Raw genomic sequence first — 17,919 nt, 5'->3', positions numbered from 1 at the left:
CGAGCATCCTCATCTCTGCAACACTTAACTTGATATTATTCTTCTCTTTAATGGCCAACATTTGACATCATAAAGCATTGCAGGTCTCATCACCATCTTATAAAATTTTCCCTTAAATTTGAGAGGCACTATTTTATCACACAATAAACCCGATGCATTCCTCCACTTCAACCATCCAACTTAATTTTGTTGATAAAAAATTAGGTACTGATCAAATTTATTTATTTATATATTATTCAAATTTATTCAAGTATCTAAATAAATAAATGTAAATAAAATTGATATGAAAAACTATAGAGTTTTTTTTTTATCAAGTAGATTAGTTATATTACAGTATGGCAGGTTTGTCTTTCATCTATTGCAGAATGGCACTGGTTCGCATGATTCCCATTGTCGACATACCATTGGATGCAGTGAATGCAAGTGATCCTGCTTTATTAGTGGATTGATTATTCTATACCGGCGCCGAATTGCGTCAAAAACCAATCAGAATGTGTCACGTCATCCTTGTGCTCGATACCGCAGCTCGGTATCGCTGACATGACGTATTCTGATTAGTCTTCGGACGATATTGTGCATCCGGTCTCCGCACAGAAAAATTTCTCCTATTAGTGTGCTTTTTGGCCATTTGAATTTTGGTCTGATAAATGATGTGCTTGTGTCCAGGATCCCAAGAAAAAGGAAAAAGAGAGAGCAAATAGGGAAACGGATCTGAAGAAGAGAGAACAGGTTGGTTTAGGAGCATGATTTTAAGTTTTATGCTCCAAGATGCTTTCGTAGTCCTTTTGGGAGTTTTTTGCTGTCTTAATACTTATTTGTTGGTGTCTCTGCTGATTTTGTTGCTGTAGGATATAAAGCGGAGGGAGGATGCTTTGACAAGAGGTGAGCTGGGAGGTTTAATGGTCACTTGTGTAGAAGAAAGAATAAGAAAGAATGTGAATACTATATGGGGCTGTCTGGTATGCGGATTTAGGCCGGATTTGAGGCGAAATCCAGCCAAAGAGCCTAAAATTAAAAACCAAATCTCACGGAAAATGAAAGCCGTCATAGACGAAAAATTCCGCCTTTTCGTCGTAAATCTCGGATTTCCCAAATCCTCTGGTTCGGTGGATTTCCGAAATCCTCTGGTTCTATTGGCGCCGGAAGGAAGAAACTCCGTCCAAATCTTTCAACCTCCTTAAATCCTGAATGGAATAGCCAAACAATCACATAGGATTTATCATGAAGGTTACCAAACAGTTTTCAGGATTTAACCTCTTCAGGATTTCGTAAATTCAGATTTAAAAGATTTGCGAAATCTTACTTAAATGAAATACTGGATTTTACCAAACTGCCCCTAGGAGTTATACTTAAGTAATGTTTTCAAATTGATTTAACTGTTTCAATTACCATTTCTTTTAATGCAGCTGGAGTAACCATCGAAGAGAAAAACTGGCCGCCATTTTTTCCTATTATTCACCATGATATCACTAAAGAAATTCCTGTCCATGCACAAAAGTTGCAGTATCTGGCTTTTGCAAGTTGGCTAGGTTGGCATTCCATGTCTTGCTTTCTTCCTTCTTGAAGTAGCATTTTTGTTTTTGTTGTACTACATTGCAAAGAATAATATCACACAAGGAAAAAGAACTAAAAGTGCTAATTTTTTTTCCCATCAAAACTACGGCTTGGATTGAATAATAGTGTCTGTTTCACTTTTTCATTTAATGTAATATGTTTGTTATAATCTAAAGGTGTTTTGTTTGATTCTCTCTCACATTGAGGTTATCTGAATAATATTAATAGGTCAGATCGAAAGAATTTGACTTTTAATAGGACACAATGGAAAAAAAGAATTCATTTAGCCGACCCCAAGTAGTGGGACAAAGGCTTAATGTTGTTGTATTGAGAAAATCAAATTAGCTAGTATCTCGATTTTCTCGACCTTGACTGCTAAAAGAAACGAGAAATAAATGTCATAATCATCATCAATCATCTAGTTAGCACTGAATTTAGCCGACCCCACGCAGTGGGACAAAGGCTTGATGTTGTTGTTGTTGTTGTTATAGAGCTAATCAAACACACAGCATTTTATAGATAGATAACTCTACTATCTAGGCAACATTTATGTCTAGAAAATATTGTACTAAACGTGCTCTTAATGAATATTTGGAACGTGATAGTCGTCCATGAATATTTTGAAGATGGTATCTTTTTCTAGAACTAAGCTAGCGCTCTAATCTGCCTTTTTTATGTCCTTTCAGGTATAGTTCTTTGTCTTGTGTACAATGTTGTTGCTGTGACTGTCTGCTGGATCAGAGGAGGAGGTTAGATACTTAGAGATCTATCTTTCTAGCAGTCTAAATTCTAAATGACCTCACAGTTGTGTTAGTTTCATGCGATATCATCCTTTTCCTTCAACGGCTTGATCCCTACACTTCCTGTAGGTGTCATAATATTCTTGCTTGCAAACATATATGCGTTGCTTGGGATTCCTCTATCATATTTGCTTTGGTATAGGCCTCTGTATCGTGCAATGAGGTATCTCTATTTGCCCAAAATGTCATATTTGCTTTAATATGTTTAGTAGGATGGATACTAATCTTAAGACACCTGACTTTCTATATACACTTACTGATATACGATATATGAATCAATGGTTTTGCTAAACAGGACTGATAGTGCCCTCAAGTTTGGCTTTTTTTTCCTCCTTTACCTGGTAAGTACAGTTGAAATTTGTTCATGATGAACGCTCGGTGGTTTCACTTTGCTGTAAATGGTTGCTGTTATGCTACAGATTCACATTGGCTTTTGTATCGTTGCTGCTGTTGCTCCTCCGATTGTGTTCGCTGGGAAGTCATTGACGTGAGTCATTTTGTGTTTTTTTTTTGTTTAGAAAATAACGCGGCTTGTTTGATGGAAATTAAGATCAACCCATTTTTCTTTCTCAACCGGTAAAATTTATTCTGTGGATTCCGGACGGTGTCCGGAGACCAATCAGAACGCGCCACATCATTTTTTTGCTTGGTACTGATGCTTAGTATCACTGTGTACTGGATGATGTGGCACGTTTTGATTGAAACTCCAGACCGTTCGGTGTTCACACAGAATAATTTCTCCTCAACTGGACTACTCTAAAAGTAGCCTTAAAATGGGTTGAGTGACAAACTAAACGGGACTGAAGGAAATATGTTGCTCTATCTAATAAACTTGTGCCTAGTTGTTACTTGTGCTTAAATTTTCCCATAATATGGGCAATGAAAGACTTGCAAGTCTTGCATGTGTTAAATGTATTGCAATCATATTTCAGGGAGGCTAATTTTGTCTATATCTACATGCTATGCGATCGACATAATTGGAAATTCACTTCTAGTAAATTTTGCTAAGCATAATGTTTTTCTTATATTATTATATCATTGTGTTCTTTAATGAAAAATTATATGCTTCAAGAAACATTACTTTTTGGAACTTACTGTGATACGCATGTGTTGTTTTCAATCTTCTTGTTTAAAATGATACCAGAATAGTTTTTATATGCTAACTTGATGAACCTCCTGGTAGGTGGGATTACTGAGTTTTTCTTTGAATGTTTATATACTGTATTTTGGAACATATATAGGATTGAACATATTGATTTAATTATTTAAGTGTTTATTACTTTATTCCATCTTACAGGGGTATTCTAGCAGCAATTGATACCCTCTCAGATGAAGTTTTGGTGGGGGTAAGATGGAAATCAACACTTCTTTTTTAGATCCTTTGTTCATGTATTCAGTTGAAGTTCTTTATAACTTTATCTTAAAATGATTTCTTTCATGCTCTTTGTAGTTTGCTAGTTTCACTATTGCTTAGTGATCATGCGACCGCTTTTGTTGGCATGGTTTTGTAGCAAACATGTAGTTCTTTTCTAAGACTTCATTTGAGATAACTTTCTTATTGTTTTCTAAAGCTATATTTTCGTATAAAATTTTTTAGTTCTAAAAAAATTTATACTAAAAAACTGCTTTAGAAAGCAATAAAAAAGTTGTTTCAAATGAAGCCTAAAGTTTCGTTTGTGACGACTTTTTTATTGCTTCTTAAAGCAGCTTTCGAGTATAAAAATTTTAACTTTTGTACTAAAATGCTGTTTTAAAAAGCAGTAAGAAAGCCGTACCAAACAAAGTCTAAGTTTGACATGCTTCTCACTAGTTTCCATAATGATTTGTTGGAAAGGTTGATGAATGGATTATATTTATTTACTTTTGGCAATGGGGAGGTCTACCCATGTTTGTGATCCTTTAGCCTTTAAGCTTCTTAATTTTGCATAGACAGTGTTTGGTCCTGAATTTTAAATGTGTATTTCCTTCATTTTTTTACAATCCTTGCAGGTTATAATTAAATTCACACCTTATGTATAAAATGCAGGTCTTTTACTTTATTGGCTTTGGCTTGTTTTGCTTGGAGGCGCTTCTAAGCCTTTGGGTTCTTCAGGTACTTTTTGGAATCTTTGGTACTATTTGTTGATCTAAGATGTTTTTCCTTATGCATTTCATTTGTATATATTCCTCGCTTACGATGCAAGTAGTTTTTCCTCTCTGAAAGGTCATAATGACCTTGTTGGCATGTTATCCTCGAATATATTTGAGCAGTATAGGCTGATTTAAGCTTAAAATTGATAATTTTCGTTTGTTGTTGCGTTTATTTGGGTAGCTTAAAGCTTAAAATTGATAGAATGACCTTTTGGGTTAAGAGTTATGAGCATGGATTTATGTTGTTTGGGATGGTGAACTGGAGTGGTTTTTGCTTGTTGTTGCATGTATCTAGGCAGTCAACTCATTGTTTAAAGTTGCACCTTTCCAGCTGAAAATTAAGTACCAGGTGATCATGATAGGAAATACTTGAATATTTTAAGTAAACACTAACAAAAATAGAGAAAAACAACAAACGATTCACACAAAATCTGATGAAAAAAACTCTCCAAACAGTAATTTTATTGCGAAAGAGAGAACTAACAAAAACAAAGATATAATTGTTCCTCAATTCGAGAGGAGGATCGTTCTCTCTCAATCCCTAGACGAATCTAGAGCCCAAGACGCCAAGAAGAAACTCTCACAAGAACACAATAATCAAAACATAACCTTAACCCCAATTTCCTCATCCTACTTAAAGCATACAATTAATTAATCAAGTCAAATTACACTAGAGCCCTTGCCGCCCTCTCCTTTGCCTCTAAGATGTTTGAATTTGAATCTTTAGTGGACCCCACCCCTCTCTATCTTAGCCGCCACCCCTCGTATAAACAAGAACCAGCCCATCCAAGGGGGATGGTTGTAGTTAGACCGGTCTACTAGGGACTGATCTAACAGATCAACGCCTAAGCCAAGGGGTTTTACGCAAGGAAAGATCTCTTACACTGAAGTTAGTAACTATGAGAGGATGCTCTCTTTGTCAGATTAGGGAATGGGGATAATTATTCTTGAACTGTAAAGGACTCCAAAAGAGGGGTCATTTTACGATTACCAAGGAGAATTTCAAATGCATGAAAGTGAATTCCTCATACCACCATGGGGAGTTTTGAAGGATAGAAGTTGATTCTTGTACTGAGACTCGTAGAAGTTGGAATATGACTCTTGGAATCCATATGGAAAATAACTAGAAGTTAGATTTTTCCAAACTATAGAGTTTTCTCTAGATTCTTAAGAAAGAAAGAAAGAATAAAAACTATAATGTTAGTATATTTGTAGATTTGGCAAGGAATATTTAGGGATTTTTGAAATATGGTTGATGTATATTTGACACTAATGAAGAGGATCACACACATAATTAAAATTCATGCAAAGTGAAGAATCCCTTCCCTCAAACTTGACTTCGAGCTGGGAAAGCATGTCAATTGGTGTCATCAACATGTCCAATTGGTGAGCGGAGGGTACCAAAGGATGGGGTGACATTGCAATCCTTGCAATGGCAACAGTAAAAATGTTTTCTAATTGGAATAATGAGGAAAATTTCAAGAAGTTTCATTGCACATATTTGAAAAAAGTGGACATTATCACTACTGAAGAAAAATACAAAACTCTTACTCATTCCAAGTGAAGCATTACAAAGTAAATGGTACTGCGAGGAGATTGATTATAGTGTTTGCAATAATTCAAATAAGTTCCTAAGGCTTTTTTTCCATAGGAGATGAGGAGAGTGTTGACAAATACTGAGGTCATTATGGGAAATGAGGTTGCTAGTATTTAGCTCTATACTTGTTGGATCATTAGCATTCTGTACACCGCTCCCATTGTCTGGACACCTACCATGGAATGAAGATGACTATTTGGTTTGATCAATGGTAGGCTGGTTTGTCATGACCAACTTATTCAGGCGACATGGTTTGGCAAATTCAAGAATGCTAACTTCATTTGACTTTCTGAGCTAATATAATGATTGATTTAGATAATTTTAGTTTATTCAGGCGCCTAGTTGGCTAATTGGTCTCTGGCTTGGGTTCTTACGGATTTTCCAGGATGTATTTTGCTATAAAAACTATGATTAAGTAGTTATAAATCCAAAAGTTATGATTTTGAGTGCGTTGATAAAATCGGTGTTGGGTATGATATCTTTGGCTTGCACCAACCCAAATATCCTAATAAAGTTTGAGATTGAATGAAAACATTGAAACATGTTGAATTTCAATAAAATGTAAGTGAACTCTAATTAAAACTCTTTAGATTGGTTATTTTTGTTTCTTCTAAGGCAAATGATTTGTCTTTTTGAGTTGTAATCATATCTTAATCTTCTTTCAAGTGGCGAAGTCATTATATATATATATATATAATGGTGTCTTGAATGTGTGCTCTGGATAAGGCTAAAAAAACTAGTTAAAGTGGGTAAAAAAAAATACAAATATGAGCATTGAAAAGACAATAATATTATCATTGATGAAGAAGCGGTTGTTTGCAGGTAAACAGTGTCACACTAAAATAAGGTTAACATAATTGCTGTCTACAAAGCCAATAAATATCATTTAAAGTCCTAAAAAAGTGAAATATTAGCTTTCAATGTTATCTTAAATTTTTTTTAATTAAATCAAACAATCCTGTAATCTCATTAATTCAGCCAGAAAATGACTATGCTGTCAGTACAAGGGAAACGAGATTTGCTTTGCAGGGGTGGAAGATCATTCTCCTCGTCTTGTTTAGATTAAAAGTGAACTTGAAAGGCATTCAATGTTTAATACCGTGTGAATCAGCAATCTAATTTGATTTGTTTTTACTTGTGTTTAAATTCTTACTTCATTGTTGGTCGACTGCAATGAGCATAACAGGTTTGTTAAGCAATGGTCAGTGGTAAAATTATGATTTCAAGTGAAAGGCAAAATTATTTACCCCAAACTTGGGTAGTGGGAGAAAAAAGTTCTAAATAAACTCAGGAGAATTTAAGAGTGAAACTTTTACATTATATGTAGTATATGACTTTTTAAAGAAGTATGAGACATTTGCATTTTTATTGATATTAAATTGTGATCTGCTACTATACATTATTCTGCCTTCCCCACCAAAAAATCATTCTTTGTATGACACATGAGATTTCTTTTTATTTGCAGAAAATCTACTTGTACTTCAGAGGGCACAAATGACCTTGGTGCTGGAAATAATATCTTGGGTGATCTTGTTCTTTTGTTGAGCTGCAGTGCTACATGATAATATTTGGTCATCTTAGTTTACAACAATTTAGTTATATTGGTATGCTTTAGAATTGCCTGCTAATCATAATTCTTCAGACTTTATTTTCCTGTATATTGGTACTAATGTGCACGTTTATTGTGTTGTGATAAGATTCTAAAAAATCCCTATGATTCTTTGTTCTTCATTCAAAAACAAGTTTGTTTGATTTTTGCAATTAACTGCATCATAGAATTTCAGTTCTTCATCCTAAGCGATTTCCAGTCCTAATGTAAGCAGGTCGAATTTCAGTCATTTGATTTGCTTTGAGAGCTGTGTAATACAGACTAATTAATCAAAATTCTTATATCGCACTCTTCTTTAAACAAATCTAAAGCAGGTGTTTGGATGCAGGATTTAAGCAGCAGTTGAGATAAAATCTACCAAACGCGAAAAAAAGAGAGAGTTAAATTACCGTATAATCATCACTTCATAGCGTTCCCTCTTTTTGCCCTAAATCCCAAATTTATTAAATCCGGGAGGATTTAACCGATGCGGGAGAAAGGTGCCGCAACTACCTCTTCTTCCATCCGCTTAAGCTCACTGGCAGCCGGCCGAAGGCGAGCTCGAGCGCCGTCGGCCTCCTCGAAAAGGAGAGAGCAAATACACTTCACGTGAAGTTGAAGCAGCAATGAAGAAATGGCAACGAGGAATATTAATTGAAAGAAGTTAGTAGACAGAACCTAACTGGACAGGCCTAGTGCTTTACGCACAGCATAGACAAACACTAGCAGATTATCATTAGTTTTAATTATTAGTCTTAATTAATATAATTATTGATAATAATGAAACTTAATTAGGGTGAATAATTTTTTTAAATTTGGATTTATATTTCATTAGTTTAATAATTTATTAATTAATAAGTATCTGAAATATTAATATATAATAAATATGATTAGCTATGATTTCATTAATTTCATTGTAATGGGATTGCTTGTTTAAATGAAAATTTTCAAAATTGATCCGTCATAAAAAATTGTCTTCATCTAACATGAATCTTGATGCAAATATGTATTGAAAAATTTTAAAGTAAAATTCAGGACAATTCAAACTCTGATTTTAGCAAGCTTATAATTAAATTAAGCATCTCAAGGAGATGAATCAAACGACACCAAATTTGGTTCAGTTCGAGCCCAAATCAAATGATCAAAGCATATTTGAAATTCAAATATGACATGCTTATAGTTGAATCGAGCGTCTTGACGAGAAGAATCCAACGAACCCAAGATCACTCAATTATGACATCTCTAGGGCATTTAAATGTTTGATAAACACTCCATGATCAAAGGGATTACTATGAGTCAGTCCAATATAACACTCCAAAATTGCTCTAGATCTTTTCCATATTTATTAGGCATATCAATCTCAAAAAGCTATAAATAAACCCCTCATTCTTCACGTGAGAGGAAGGAAGAAAAAAAAGAAAACCAAGGAGCTCTCTAGTTTTTTCCAGCTATCGTTGCTGCCGACGACCACTAGCTATTATCGTCGATAATCACAGCTATTGCCGCTAAAAATCACCATCATCATTGTAGATCAAACCTTGCTATTGGATATAAAAGTTTATATGTGGACAATTGTAATCTCTATTAGGAAGATCAAACCTTGTTGTTGGGCATAAAAAATAATATATGAACCTCCGTAATCCCTATTAAAGAAAACCAGACCCTTTTGTGAGGTATTAACTGTCATATTTGATATCCTATACTCTTCTTTTTCAACAGTTAAGAAAGGAAGATCTTTATATCACTTATTATAGAGTGGATTTTGCAATTGAGCTAAGTCTTGTGATTTTTTCCCTTTCCGGGTTTTCTTCGTAAAAAAATCTCTGGTTTAGCTACTCTTATTTGTTCGTGTTAAATATTTGTATAACATTAAGATGTAAATCACACTCTACCAGCTCAAATTTTCTACCACACAATAAAAATAATCCTCACATTATTCATGTATGACTAATTTAGTTCCAAAATATCACATTAATACAATTAAGTCCCTCACTATATAAAATTAATCTAGAACAATCCCTCATGTTATAATTAAAATATAAAATAAATTTCAATTTAATCCTTCAACTTTATAAAATTAATCCCAATTTAAAAACTATTTTAAATCAATTTTACATAGGAGATATCAAATTGAAATAATATTATACTTTGTGACTAAAATGATCATATAACATACTAATCTCCCATCTCTAATCATATTCAACACCACCAAATTTGCCAATGTTATTCAAATAAAGCTAATATATGTACTCTTTGAAGAGAACTAATGTTATTGCATAAGCTTCTATGTTATTAAGAATCAAGCTAGAAGAGAACTAACCATGTAGCCCATAACATCACCTTTCAAATTAGCCATGTAGCATCTATATTTAGCTCCCCAAATTGCTGGAAGGCAAATCATTATTATAAACATTTCTATAAATTAAAAGAAAATTATAACTGAGTTGTATCCCCTAATTAAATGAGCAACTTAGCATTTATAAAAAATTTCTCCTTAATTCAGAGCAGGGCATTGAAAGAATAAGAGCAAAGATCTTATTTCACCAAATACACCATAGATAAGAAGAAATTATTACGTGCGGAGTCAGGATATAATTTTTCGTCCGGACTTCAATCAGATGAGGATACAAGAATTTTCTCTCTTGTACACATCTTATGTACAAGAGGGAAAAAAAAAATTCAAGTGTCTTTACTTGATTAGAATCCGAATGTTGTTCGAACCCTGCATGTAATAATTTCTCCTAGATTAGAGGTCTATGAAGATGACATGATGAAAATTAGAACATAAATACATAACACCGAAAAAAAAAAGAGCTTAATAATTCAACCAATTACCAGCCTTTACACTTATATTTCACAAAGAAACACAAAAAACAATGCTCATCTGAACTTCCTGAAGAACTATTTTGCTTTTAGGATTTTCTCTCTTCAATGTACATTACATCCACAATGCCAGCTGATATATTTGAAACACCATTTTAGTCTCAGATCGCTTCGTTTGGGATATCTTTTTTGCTGTTGCTTAAAGCAGATTTCAAATACAAAAAAGAAAATTTTTATACTAAAAAAAATTTCTTTGAGAAGCAATAAGAAAGCCGTCCCAAATGAAACGCAAACTTGTGCAGAGGCAGTGCTTATCTTTAAGGCGTTTTTCTTTTTCTATTTTCTCCTAAACAATACTCAACTTCATAAAAGCAGTCACATTCCACCTAAGCCAAGCTCAATGGAAGCATGTGTTGTATTAATCGCAGAAACTTGGAAAGACGATTAACAAAGAGTTCTACCTCATGCAGGATCATTGCATCTATTCCTTGGCACCAAGTGCAAGATTTTTGATAGCGAATGGGAAAGAGAAGAACTTGTCATCTTTTCAGCTTTGATCCAACTTCTAGGCTCCTGAGGAACAACAACCCCTCAAGATTTATAATATCTAGAACTTTCCCTGCTTCAGCTGGCTTCCCTACATGTTCATAAAGATGAACAGCAGCACTTAAGATGAAACCATCAGGCTTTATCATACCATTAGTTGATTCAAAGAAAAATAATCCCTCATTGACTAACCCATAATCTATGTATGTCCTCATCATTGTTCGACAACAAGCTAAATCAGGGTCTAAACCTGTTTGCTTCATTAAGTTATAAACTCTTTCAGCATCACCAATGGAGCCTTCTCTGGCGAACGCAAAAATGAGGTGGTTAAAATGAGCACAAGATGGAGATACTTCTGCTTCCTGCATCCTACTAATAACTTTCTCGGCATCGCCGTACCTGCGAGACTGAGTATATGCTCTAAGTAGAGCCAGATATGAAATGGAATCAGGAGAATGACCATCTCTTCTCATGTCTTTGAAAATACTCTCAGCTTCACTGTGAAGTCCAGTGGTGGCATATGCGTTTATCATTGTGTTGTAACTGATCTGAATGGATTATGTAAATAAAGTTTTAAAAGACTAGAATAAAAAATTGAGGGCTATGATGATAATCTTACAGCCTAGAATGAAGAATTGTTGAAGAAATAAAATGAGACAATTCTTCAATGTAGATGCCACTGTAACTTGAATCAATCAAATTATTGACCAATATGACAATCCTTGCATATAGACTATGTTATTTCTAAATTTAACCTTCCTAATTTTGTAACACATCTAGCTTAGCATTCTCCTTTCTTCCAAACTTAAATAGGCTATTAATGAATTCTTTATCGCGTGATACTTGAATGCAAATAACATTGTTCGTCTAAATGTAATTACATAAGATTTAATTTTAAATCATCATAATACTATCTTATTATGCATTTGAAACACCTCGGCTTTGATTCTAAAAGTTATATCCCATCCGCATTCCCATTCTTCGAATTGATCAAATATATTTAAATTTATCACATCTAGGTATCAATTGATCTTTTCAACAATTTAACATATAATTCTAAATTTCATACAAAGTAAAATTGTATGCAACGCATGGCCTTTGCTTTTATGACCATTAACCCAAATATTATACAAATTTACTCCAATTTTCTAACTTTTCACTTATTTCATAATGATTATTTCAATCATTAGAACTATATAATCTATGAATAGCAGAAATCAAGGTTCCCACACTAAATATTATTTTTTAGCCTCTTGATAGTCAATACAACGCTTCATGTAATCCTACAATGAATGGGAGTCTTCTGATTACACCATAATTTGTTTTAATGCTAGACATTACTCCATCATGTATACTTCGAATAGTTTAACAAACTTTTGACACAATTTTTCTCTTAATATGCATCAAATCGATTGTCTAGAAACTAAAGAATATGCCTTCTCAAATATCAACAAAATTCATATAAAGATCCTTTCCTTGCTAGCAATAGTTTTGCATTGATTTTTTTTACCAAAATAATGCCTCCATAGTAGTTCTTGTTACCGTAAAACGAAATTGATCCACCATAATAATATTTTTTCTTGAATTGTATATTTCGTTACCCCCTCCTATAATCATAAGACTTAATAATTAAAAAATAGGGGGATTTACATACATAACACTCAAAACTATCTCATATACATATTTAATATCTAAACTTCATTATTTACTAACATAACTATGGATCTCCGAAAGGGATTCGCTGCGCGGGGGACAAAGTGTAGAGGGTATACGACCGCACCATCCAGAGAGGCGAGACGAATGCAAGCCTTCGCGCTCTTCACAAGCGGGCAAATAGGAGGGTAGATTAGATCATACATACGATTAACCATTGAGGATAGCGGCTCTCGCCAACGCACCTCGATGGGTGATAATATGCATGATCTGATAAGTGTCACGGGGTTTCCCCCACCCGATACATTAGCTCGAGTAGGGTTTATTTGTTGTGAAATTCCGTTTCCCACGGGCGTAAGCTTCCGTGGTTAATTACATCTCAGGCCGGAGCATGAGAATACTCTCAATTAAAGATCCGACATTATGCTTTCCGAAGGAGATTGACACAAAGGGTGGAGACTAGGATCATGATTAGGGCTAAATAGGAGGGAAACCAGACTATTGTGGTCGTGGTTTAAACCAAGGGGCATTAAGAGAGCTTCAAATGCAATTAAAAGGTTGAATTTGACCTAAATAGGTCAAATTTGGCCAAAGGAGACTTGGGTTGACCAAGTCAATGGGTTGACCCAGTCAACATGGTCAATGTTAACCTAGTTTTTCACTTAACTCATTGGGTCAAGGGGTTGACTTGGTCAAATTGACCAAGCCAGACCCCAAGACCATCTCCCTTGGGTTCCATGAGTCAGACCGAGTTCATTGAGCTCAGACCCATGTCTTGGGTCAACCTGGTTGACCAAGTCAACCCAAGTTGACCCATTGAGCCCTATTGGGTCAATTCAAGTTCAATTCAATTTCAAACATCACTTGGACTCAAACCCTCACCCCCTTTGGCCTATTTGACTAGATTGACCAAGTCAAACCTTGACTTGGTCAACCCAAATCTTAAATAGGTCAATTTGACATTTTTAGGTCAAATTAGAGCTCTTAAATCCATTCAAAAATCATTCCAATTGCTCCTCTCATTCAAATCCCGGCCAAATCCCTTGATTCTCCTCCTAATGAGCCCTAGGAGTGATCCTAGCCGTTCATCAAAGGCTTGAGCCTTTAAATAGGAGAGATTAGGATATCTAAAGGGACTTTTTGGATTCTCTTTCTCTCCAAGCTCCCCCAAGCCGAGTTTTCATGAGTGTGAGCTCTTCCAATCCCTCTCCACTTCTCCCGAGCCAAACCCGTCATCAAGCCCCAGCCGGCGGCGAGATCTCCGGCTAACCGAAGCAAGGCAACTTCTAAGGGGATTTCCCGTTGATTTAAAGAGTTTGAAATCACGATTTCTTCTACAAAAAGGAGCGTGAACAATATACAAATGCAACAAGCCATTAAACGGGTCAAACCGTCCATTAAATCAAGGTGAATCCCTAACCTTAGTTAGAAACACATAGATCTAATTAGCTTTTCGTAAAGCGCTTTAAACTAAACAAACATCACCCCATGCATATTTCATTACCTCCAATAATAAATTTTTTTTAAGAATTATTTTATTATTATTATTATTATTATCTAAATTTAAATTAATAATTATTTAAATTAAAAATTATTTTCAAATCTTTTTGAAACCTTCTTAGATGGCCAGTGGATCTACCCTATATTTATTTATTTTTAATTACATTATTTTTTAAAATTTATATATTTACATGTATTTTTAAATTATTTTAAAATTACATATATTTTAAATCTCTTAATTTTGGGAGATCCACTCCGTGAAATTTTAAACATGGGATGTACACATGAATAAAATTCAAGGGGGAGTGATTAATGGGTGGTTAAGTTCCAATCCTCCACTAAACGCATCGATAAACGTGCTTACTTTTTTTCTTTTATCATTTTTTGCTTATATAAGACGCACGAGCACCTGGTTTAAGCCCTCATAAATCTTAGGATTTGTATGTTTACTATTTTTATGCATTTATTGCATGTAACCTCAATGGTTAGTCTCAAACACTTTATTTAAACCCATTCAACGTAGCGACACCCTAAGGACAACAATTAAGGGTCCGTCTAGCGAACTTGGAAAAATTTTATGAGCTATGATAGAATCCCGGGCATGAAACTTTCACCATTTAAACTCAGTGACATCATAAACCTCATAGAATTTTCTAAGAATTTTTAGGACCCTTTAGACCCCTTAATTAACAAACCCTAATTTACCCGTAAATTAAGCCCCAAAAACTTCAGAAAATTCTAATAAATCCATTTCAACTCAGAAAATTACCCATAATACCTCAAACTCTTCAAAGTTTATCCCTTAACCTTATAGATAATTAAGCCCCTCTAATTGGGCTTTAATTTAAGCCTAAATTTAATTTTGATTAAAATTCACCTTTTGGCCTTAATTAAATAATTAAAAATTATTAAAATTCCAAATGTTTCTGGAACACTTCTTTAGGACATTTCTGACCTTTGGGGGTGATTCTAATCAGTTTGGAGCTGATTTGGATCAAAACCCCTAAAATGCTCTTAATTAAACTAATTTTAATAATTCATTAATTGCACGAAACTTCTAAAATTCATAACTTGGCTTAAAAAACTCCAAATCCAACAAACTCAAACCCTAATTACTCCCCTTAAGGCCTAATGCTTAATTGAAATGCTAGAACCCCCAAACCTAGCCTATTTCCAATAGTAACCTTTTGGACCCCCTTTAGCTTAGCATATTGGAGGACCCAGAACCTTCCAAAATTGATTAATATAACTTAAACTTCTAAGACTTTTACCCTAAGCATTAAAATGGATTAACAAACTAAATTAATTAAAATGAATCCAATCCATTAATATTTGACCTTTAAATAAAGTTTCCCTTTTTGTCCGTTAACAAATTTGAACTCTAGGCAACTTGAACTAACTACCTTACATAGGACCCATCCAAAACCACACAAGCCTATTACACACACATAGAATTATTTTCTAGGGCACCACTTCTAGCTCTAGGATTAGAGCCGGTGTTTTACTTTATCTTTTTGCTTCTGTGTTGTGATGCTCTGTGTGGCACGAGTGCTGATTGATTGCTTTGCGCTGTTGTATTGTGATTGAGCTTTACTTTATTATATTTTCTATACATTGATTATGTTGTGATTTGTGCGATAGATTGCCCATGGGTTCGGGACGTTTTTATACTAATCCAGTCTTATGCAGGTGGGTGGCCACGCACGTGCAGGGCTAAAATAAAGAGGGCAATAATCATTAAAGCTTTAATATTAACAATGCTTTATGCAGATGCTCCAGAGACTGCTTAGCCTCCTTTGAAATTAAAAGAGCGTGACCAAGCGTGTTTACTTTTCTACAGATATATAATTGCTTGTGATGTGGTATATTGAACTGCTTGTAATTTTTATTAGGATAACCAAGCAGGAGTTTGAGTCTAAATTTTCTCTTTTAAATGTAATTTGATGTAATTATTATCGAGTTGTGAAAGTCTTTAAAAGTGAGGCATTTCAAATACTTGGTACCCAAAGAAAAAAGAAATACCCTTTATAGAAAATTTCTTAATCATTTGGGTACCCTTTTGAAGGACAGACTGTACGGAGCCCGAATGAAACGATCCAAAGGGAGCAGATTTGGAGAATGATGATCCACCTGAAGAAGAAGACTTGAAGATGAAATGTCTGACTTTTAAGACTTGCGTCATTCATTAGGATTAGAATCCAGGTTGTTGTCGGTGGGGCATGACTAGCATTACTTTTCTGTAGACTTTTGGTTGTACTTATATGGCACTTGCCGTGGACTTTCTTACTTTACTTTTTGTAGATTTATATTAATGTGTTTACTTTGTGTGCACAATAGAACTTGCATGTTTTTTTTATTTTTCTTTCCTGCATGTGCTTGGCCTGATTTGCGCAAGGCTCTCTAAGATAAAAATTTTTTCTACTCACAATTAATATTCAAAGTTTTAAGGTTTCAATAATTTAGAAATCTAACGACCTAGGGAATATTAGGAATCGTCCGGGTCGCATGCATATCAATGCATTCTCTTCTCCTTCTAATAAGACACTTTCCCGCTTGTGGGTAGAGTCTGAATAATCTAACCTATGAGGATGAGGTGTCGGACTTGGGGAAACCTAATATTTTTTAAAAATTATTTTATATAAGCATATTTTTAAAATTCTATGCATACCTGATTTGGAAGCCTTTTCAACTAACATGCATCACATTAGAAATCAATTCAATTAAAACTTTAATTGCATTAGCTCTAGGAGCATTCACCCTACATAAGTCCAAGGCCAATTAGGAAACTCTCTAGACGTCGGCCTTCCAAAACTAATCCACCTACCTATCTTTCATAAAGTCAGGACAATATGGATTTTATGCGCTTAGGTGGTTAGCTGGCTTTCCATTTCAAGCAAAATATAAGCCAAGTGCATTAGCTAGGACATGGATGTTAGTGTTAGGTAGAACACTAAACGCACATTAGATTTAGGGTTCAAGGCTATTGCATTCAGTGTCTCGTAGTATGCCCTCATCGGTGGGTAAGTTCCTTTTCTTCAGGGACTATAAATCCTGCCTATCTGCGTTATACGGATGATGTCATTATTATCCATTCTCTCTAAATGTTTTGAGTGTATGATATTCCTTCTCTTCTCACTATCTCAGTCCCTCCGAATGCTGAAATGGGTGCATGTTGACTAAGCCATATGAGTTCTTTCTTTCATTTTGAGTAGGATTTCCTAGTCTCCCCTTTCGTGCCAATCCTCCTTTTCAGGAAGAATAATATCGGATCCTTAATCGAGAGCATTATCGGGCTCCGGCCTGAGATGTAATTAACTACGAGGGCTTGCGTCCGTGGGAAACGGAATTCCACAATAAATAAACCTCACTCGAGCTGATGTATCAGGTGGGGGAAACCTCGTGTCATTGATCAAGTCATGCATATTATCGCCCATCGAGGTGCGCTGGAGCCATCTTAAGATTTTAGATCTTAAGATTTTGTCTGTGCATGAGGATGTTAATATTATGTGGGAAAAAGTGGCTAGTGATATTAAGAATATTGCAAAACATGTCCTTGGAGTATCAAAGGGAAAAGCTCCCAATAGTAAAAATAGTTGGTGGTGGAATCCTAATGTGCAAGAAAAAATTAAAAATAAGAAGCTTTGTTATAAAAATTGGTTTAATTTTAAAAATTTTGATAATTGGGAAATTTATAAAGTGGCTCGTAAGGATGCTAAGAAAGCAATATG

General features: G+C 34.7%; 1 protein-coding gene across 5 annotated transcripts in view; it reads right to left on the bottom strand.

The window, feature by feature from the left end:
- Positions 1–10,536: 10,536 nt before the first annotated feature.
- The window catches only part of LOC110097536 (pentatricopeptide repeat-containing protein At5g27270), a 17,651-nt gene continuing 10,268 nt past the window's right edge, over positions 10,537–17,919 (bottom strand). The window contains exons 8-9 of one of the 5 annotated variants that reach the window (XM_020823967.2): positions 11,438–11,586; positions 10,537–11,341 (exon numbers count right to left, since the gene is read on the bottom strand). In XM_020823967.2, the coding sequence (XP_020679626.1) occupies positions 11,032–11,341; positions 11,438–11,586 (459 nt within the window). In that variant the 3' untranslated portion in view covers positions 10,537–11,031. Of the gene's footprint in view, positions 11,587–17,919 lie in introns of all 5 variants that reach the window. The other 4 variants (XM_028694044.1, XM_020823966.2, XM_020823965.2 and 1 more) reach the window with 4 other exon arrangements.

Source organism: Dendrobium catenatum, unplaced genomic scaffold (genome assembly GCF_001605985.2).
Source record: "Dendrobium catenatum unplaced genomic scaffold, ASM160598v2 fragScaff_scaffold_390, whole genome shotgun sequence".
NCBI classification, from domain to species: Eukaryota; Viridiplantae; Streptophyta; class Magnoliopsida; order Asparagales; family Orchidaceae; genus Dendrobium; species Dendrobium catenatum.
The sequence above is the reverse complement of the archived record's forward strand: the minus strand, read 5'-3'. Positions and strand labels throughout refer to the sequence as shown.